At 34.0% G+C, this 7,466-nt stretch overlaps 1 protein-coding gene across 1 annotated transcript in view; it reads right to left on the reverse strand.

The window, feature by feature from the left end:
* The window catches only part of LOC103772818 (calcium-activated potassium channel subunit alpha-1), a gene marked incomplete at both ends in the record, with an annotated part of 117,435 nt that extends 110,753 nt beyond the window's left edge, over nt 1-6,682 (reverse strand). The window contains one exon of the mRNA XM_008940161.1: nt 6,621-6,682. Within this exon, the coding sequence (XP_008938409.1) occupies nt 6,621-6,682 (62 nt within the window). The remainder of the gene's footprint in view (nt 1-6,620) is intronic.
* Nucleotides 6,683-7,466: the final 784 nt, after the last annotated feature.

A 7,466-nucleotide genomic window follows, 5' to 3' on the forward strand; every position in this document is an offset into this window, starting at 1 on the left:
GTGTTGTTGCTCGATTTCACTCATGATTAACACCATCTGCACCTAACAAAGGCCTTCCACCTTTCTGGAAAGCCTGCACAGGCTGTGCATTGTATTGCATGCCCACCTGGCTTCAGCTGCAGCATGCTATTACGAAAGCAATGAATCTTAGCTATGGACATTTTCCCATGAAACTATGCAGACCAATGAAGAAAAATTAATGTTATTGCCACAAGTAAAGCTTTCTTCTGCAAATGGCTTTTCAATTAAACTAACAATTGTTTACACTCAGTTATCTATTACAAACACAATACAGAAAAAAATTAACACGTGCTTATGAAGGAAAATCTTATTTAATGCTGTACCAGTTTAAAGGATGCTGGCAGTCTTTATAAAGCATATATTTTGTCATTTGCCAAGAATCAGCGGTAGGAACACCTGAAGTTATATGTCACTATAATAGTAAAACCCAAGTGACTCAAGAGAAATTAATTTACAAGTTTAACCTAAATTTTCTTTACCTCAGAAAATGACACATCATTTCACTCCTTTGACTATCGAGTAGTTTAAATTAAGAGTTGTTTTCAGGAATTAACTCCTTATTTTCCCCTCTTTTTGTAAAGGAGAGGTGAGGAGAACAGATCCAAATGGATTTACTTCAGCATGGGGGAAAAAAACCTATTAGCTCTCAGAACTAGTGAGACTGCCATAACTGCAGTATTAACAAAACTAAAATGAAAAATAAAAATCAAAATTGACAAGGATATTGGCTGCAGGGTACCATGGATGATTTGGATAATCTGCATGAAACTGTCTGTATTATTTCCCAAGAATTGTCATTATAGAGGGAATAACACAGTTTTCATTTACTTGCCAAGATACGGACCATTGCAATTTTAACAATTTGAGCAATGTAAATATCAACTAACAACACTGCCGTGAACAAGATCCTAGAATTTAAAGTCAGTTTCTTCATCTCTATTCATGCATCATGAAACAAATGTAAATATATTAACTCTAGTGTGTACTTAAAGTATGAAGAAATACTCTAGTTGGCCACAGGGTAGGTTAATGAGTGTAGTAAAGACAAAGAGTTTATAAACATAAAGAAAATAGTTTTGCATGAGTATATTTCAATATAAGTAGGAAGGCTTGACACAAAGCTTAGTTTTATTTAAGCCTTGCTTACTTAACAAATTTAATATGAAGACTAAAATGCTATGCAGATTCTGCATGTGCTCAAAATACTGGTAAATAAAACTTAAGAGCATAGGAGCCTGAACTTCAAGGAATATTCTCAACAAAAAGATGCAGCATAGCTCTAAAATGATGTACCTAAAAATACTTGATTTTTTATGTTTACACAAACTTACAGAAGTGCTCTGTTAAACTTCATGCTTCAGATATATCTGTAAAACTGTTAACAGCCTAATTAAATAAGAAAGATGTGAACTCTCTTGGGCAGTAACAGTTTGCATCTGTAACAGATTTAAATAAAATAATCCTCATCATTATTGTATTATTTCTATGGAACACTTCACTCCACTAAGTCAAGTGTCTTTCAGGAAACAAAATAGCAGCAGCAGCAAACAACATGCAAAGCCAAACATAGTACACAATCACAACTTATGCTCAAATATTCTCATCAAGTAAGAGTCCATAAGGACTTGAAATAAAGTGCCACTTAGGAAAAAAAAAAAAATTGCCTGTAAAACATTCAAAGATAAGTTGCTAATGACACTTTTCTCCTTCTGCTGTCACATAGGAAATTTCTTTAATAGAATATTTATTACCAGTGCATCCTTCCTAATCTATTCCCATACAATGGCAAAAAAACAGTGTTTTCTAAAACAAGAAACTGGACTTTTCATTTTTCATTGCTTTGTTAAGCAATTTCTAGTATAGCATCTCTGCAGTCTGTGTTTCCAGCTAATAATGCTACTAAGCAAGTAGGTAGCAAGCACTTGCTTCACCTTAGACAAGGTCAAAAAAAACCTCTGAACATAAGGGCATCACAGGACACACATGAAGCTCTGGAAAACTGTATTCTAGGAGGGGACAACAGTAGTTATCCACATATAGAACAGAACACAAGAATACAATTAATGTGTCAGTAAGTGGATTTGGATTTTTATGCAGTCAAATATGTATGTTATACTTGTTCTATGTTTATTTAATAATAGATGGAGAAAAGATGAATAATGATGCACTAGCCAGAGTGTCAGCAGTTAAGCTACAAACATGAAAATGTAGCTTAGCAACTAAGGATGTTTTCTTTTTTTCTTATAAACTTATTTGTGGTTCATTGTCAAAGAACAGTACCTCCATAAACTATGTCCTTGAGCAGAACTGTAAAGATAATTAATCTGATCAATTAAAACTCTTTTACATTGCATTATGCCATACTTTTCAGGGATTAATTCACATGCCAAAATGGGCCAAACTCTCACACTCCCTGGAAGCAGAGCACGATCAATGTCAATCAAACCTTAGTTTGTGGTGGCTAAAGTACATCTTTGGTCTCTCTCTCTCCTGTCATAGCATTGATGAGGGTAGGTAGGGTATTTTTGGTAGTTTTACATTTGGGCAGTATTCAGGTTCCCTGAATATCAGATCTAGAAAAATGGGGTTTTATACAATCAGTATGCAAAAGGAAGAAGAAATCTTCTCAGATGTACAAAAATATATAGAACATAGAGTAGTGTATAAGTTTAACTTTTTTTAAAAAAAAAATAATTTTCCACCTACAAAAAGAAATAAAGCTGTCTGATAAAGAATGTGATGGTTGAGAACAAGCTCAGGGCTCAGCATGAACCTGTATGTTTGTATGTATCTTTGTATAAATCTTCCTATTCACAGTGCCACTGTTATTCTTAGATCCAGTTGTTTTACACTCATTTCTAGATAGCACTTTTATGTACAATTTAAATCAAGTATAATAAGTGTACTTTTTTACAGTACTGGAAAAAATTAGCTGCTTAGAAATATCTGCCCTGGTGCCTCTGAAAATACAAATAACTCCAAAAAAACTAATCTGAAAACCACATGCAAGCAGAACGTATAAAGCAAGCTGTAAGAAATTACGTTTTCACCTTGCCATTGATGAGTTGTATTATATTTACACTGACATCAGTTTTTAGTGAAAGGACTCTAGTAAATGAAGTAAACTTCAAGAGACAGGACAGTAGTAACTGGTCATTAAAAATGAAACTCTTTAACAACAACAATAACAAAATTTCTGTGCCTGAAAAGCATCTATGGTTGTACACAACATTGAATTGCACGCAAGAAGAGGAAACAGAACCAGAGCAGAAATGGATATTTATATCAAACGTTTTCCATGTTACTGCCATTACAAGAAGTGGAAAATAAGAGCCCTGAGTTATCAGTTTAGTGGGAAAGCGAGCTCTCTCCTAGTGCTTCTACTGACCATGGCTAAAGATGATGATGGCAAGCACATGTTCTCTACTCCACCCAAGTCACTATTTCAGTGCAGTATGCAGAGGTCAAGATCAAAAATGTAATAAAACTAGGCAATTCATCTCTAACACTGATGTAAATAAAACTCAGAGAAAGACTTTTATATGTATTTGTTAAAATATCTTTTACATGCAGAAAAATAAACAGAAGTGGACAGAGGAAGAAGTTTGTGAAAACTACTTATAAAATAAGCAAACTACTTATAAAAATACCAGCAGACATCAAGCTCTGTTGTACTGCAGCACATTCAAGCAGACTCTAGAGAACCATCTAAAGAGCACACATCAAATCAGGTTTTCCTCTGAAGAATGAAGGATAATTCCATTATTTCCTTACCTTGAAAAATTAAATGATGAAAAATTTTAAAGGAAACATGAATTGGAAAAGAACCATCATTAGGCTATATGATGCTATTCAGTATTAAAGTAGATTACTTTCTTTATCAAAACTCTTATAGGTAACTGCTTATGACTTCTTTGAATGCTGTGCTTTTATTCAAACTAAAAATGGAAGATAGACATTAAATGAACAAATCTCTAAAAATAAAAATGTAGCTATTTGGTTATTTGCTACCTAAGGTTTAAAATAATTATACAGGTGATGTTTTGTAATACCTCTTTAACAAATGTTTCATATTTAACTGCTATTTCCAGGACTGAAAAATACCACTGTCCAAGAAAACAGTTTTATGAATGAGATTTTACAAACAAAAGGAAGGAAAGAGGCTAGCCCTTAGCAATAATTGAAACATTTTCTAACAGGATGTGACTGGATTTTATTGACAGGCATGCCAAGAGTAATTTCTCTGCTAAATAAATCCTCAGTTTAAGGACAGAAATCTTCCATTAATCGCTACCATGTATCACTGAAACTGTACATATTAATTTTAAAGAAAAATGTTTTATATAGATCTTGTGGTACTAGGAGACAATGATTCAAGCTGGTGACTTGTATAAGTATAACCACTGAATAAACAACAGAATAATCTTAATGAAGGGTACTGGAATAATCCCTGTAGTTTTCAAAATGAGTAACCTTCATTCTTTTCACCAAGAATGATTATTTTTGTGATTTTGTTTAGAACTTTTCATCAAAGATGAGTTAAGTACCTTATCTTATTAAGAGAAAATTTAATGAATATTAAAGCACGTGCCAGAACACAACTCCGACCATATTTTGTAATGGAGGATGGTGCAGAGATCCCTAAGATTGTGCTAGAACCAAAATTAGTGCAGACATATTGTATGGCAACTCAAAGCTGCTTAACTGGCTCTGCTTAGATGTAGTACTAACTGGTATAGAGGATACTATGCTGACGAAACTGCAGCTTGAAATGTGCTGATGAAATCATGCACTTGGGAATCTTAAATAGACTGATAGATCACAACGCTTGACTCTGAACATGTGTCAGGTCTACTGCTACCAAGGAATAAAGCAAAATTTTTCACTTCAGGGATATATCTGGGGAGTTTCTAAACTGAATTAAACTACTAAGGAGCATTAAAAAAAAAAAAAAAAAAAAAACAAAGAAAAAGACAAACACAAAGATGTATGTGTGGGAAGATATGGTAAGAGAGGAGGGAAAAAAGAGAGTGCAAGTAGAGTACATTAACTTGACGTTGTTGAATTTAGACTGCATCCAGGTGTCAAATGCTGGGTGAAAACCCAAAGAAATGTACAGTTAGAATAGTATTCTATCTCCATTAACAGAGCAGCCAATAAGCTAGTAGCAGTACATGGATTAGCTGGCCCACAGAAAGCTCAAGCACCCAGAGATAGCTCCCAAGTTGTCAGTTTTGCTCTCCTTGAGGAAAACAATCAAAAACTTCTAGAATGCAGTGCCTAAAAAATCATTATATAATCCATTAGTTTCACAAAAGACAATTGTCCCAACAACAGCTGTATTTTGTTCATCTGAAATTGAAATATAAGTGGAAACAATTTTTATTCTGTTTAACACTTTTGACCTGGATATGTTGGGCACACAGAAGCTTTGCCATTGTGCTTTAAGATGTTTTTTCAAAAGATCTTCAGAAAAGCACTACCTTATGTGTTTCATTGGTGACCTATTGAGTTTTCCCATCACTTGGTTCCTCTCCATAAAGAAAAACTCTACGTTAGTTATTTGTATGTTTGACACAACTAGGCTACAAAGGTATGGCTTGAAACTCACACAATATAGAGCTGACATCCACATACTCAGGAGTACACCTTTTGCTGTTGCTACCACTTAACCTAAATATCAGTATGTACAGATGTCAACAGTAAAACGTCCGATTTTCTCAGTCACATAAGGATAGTTTGCCATTACAGACAGCTAGGCTAGCTCACATGAAGTGACTCCAGCATACTAGCTTAACACTTGCAGTAATGGCAAGCCTAAAACTAGTTTGGAGAAAAGCAGAAAATATGAGGTCCTAGAGTTTTAAAAAGCTATTGATACCTCAGAACATCATTCTCCCAAAATAACTGGATACAACAGAATAATATTCCATAAAGACCCTTTTTATTGGTTTCTTCCATGTTAGGCTGACACTTTGTTAGGATGAAAATTTGTTTTGGACAAAACTACACCACTATATGATCATGTTGGTGTGAATGAAGCTTTGCAGATTTTTACTGGCTCATCTTATCTTGGGAGGAATCTATCAAACCCAGGAGCTGGAAATCTGAACATATATGCAAGATAAAAATTTCATACTGTCTAATTCATTCAGAGTTTTTCAGAAGTGTTTCCGTCAGTCTCCCAAGACTCTTCTTTTTTCTTCTGCAAACTGTAATGTTTTGGCAAATAATCTTCCTCTGTATTTCTTATCCTAGCCTTGAATTTGAAAAATTCAACATATGCCAAATGACATTAAAAAAATATATACTTTTGCAACAGTATGTATAATCTCAACACATGAAAGTAGTTTTTCTCTCCATTCTGTAGATCCAATCTGACTGTATTCACATTGTTTCTGTTCTGTCTTCACATGTGTTTCTAGTTTATAGAACTTTTTTCTGTGCTTGAGTTATTTTTGGAAAGCATGCACTATTATAAAGTGCTTTGCACTCAGGCGATGAGACCAAACACTAATCTGAAATAGATGAATAGAGCAGTTTTAACTTTATAATTGCTGCAGGAAAGAAGGGAAAGGCAAATGTACTAGAATACTCACTTTGATGAATCGATGAAGTATATTACAAGAGCACCAATACTAAGAGCGAAGACTAAGACAACCTACAAAAGAAAAGGAAAGCATCATTATTTAACAGTGTTAAAGTGAAACATTTATTCTTTTACATACACACACAAGAAGATAAATAATAAACTAGGGTTGTGGGTTTTTTTTTTAATTTCAGCTGTCATTTTCTTTAGAAAGCTACTCCTGCTTGAATTTCAAACACTATATATTATCACAGAATACTTTCTTGCATTGAAAAAAGAGAAAAACAAATTGAAAACTGTGTTCCCCTGAGATCAGATAAAATTAGGTCCTAGACCTCCACCTTCACTAATTTAATATTCTTTAATTTTAAAAGCAAACAATCCTACTGCATGCCATTCAAATCACATATATATAGCTTTATAAGATCTGTCCTTCAGTACTGCAGCACGTTTCTGCTCATCGGTACATAAGCCAAGAGAGACAACAGATTAGACTTATTTTCCATTTATATACATGATTGCAAAATCCACAGGGTAAGTGTAAGGCTATATAAACCCACAGATTTACTCTGCATTCCTGTCCATTGAGACTACAGTTAACTTTCAAAAAGATTAAAACAGAAGCTTGATGCAGCATATACTGGTACAATGAACACATACCCTAGGCACCTTATAGTCCCAGTGTTTTCCCTCCACCCTTTAAATCTGTTGAAGTTTTTGAACCAAATCAATTTGATAGGTCTAGCATCCTGCCCTTATTAACAAGGTAGAACTTGCTTTTCTGGCTAGTACAGCAGAAACTGGATTAAACACATCTCCATTTGTCTCTTTTTTTTTTTTTTTTTCTGAACAGAAA

This window comes from Merops nubicus, unplaced genomic scaffold, assembly GCF_000691845.1.
Source record: "Merops nubicus isolate BGI_N331 unplaced genomic scaffold, ASM69184v1 scaffold11665, whole genome shotgun sequence".
Taxonomy (NCBI): domain Eukaryota; kingdom Metazoa; phylum Chordata; class Aves; order Coraciiformes; family Meropidae; genus Merops; species Merops nubicus.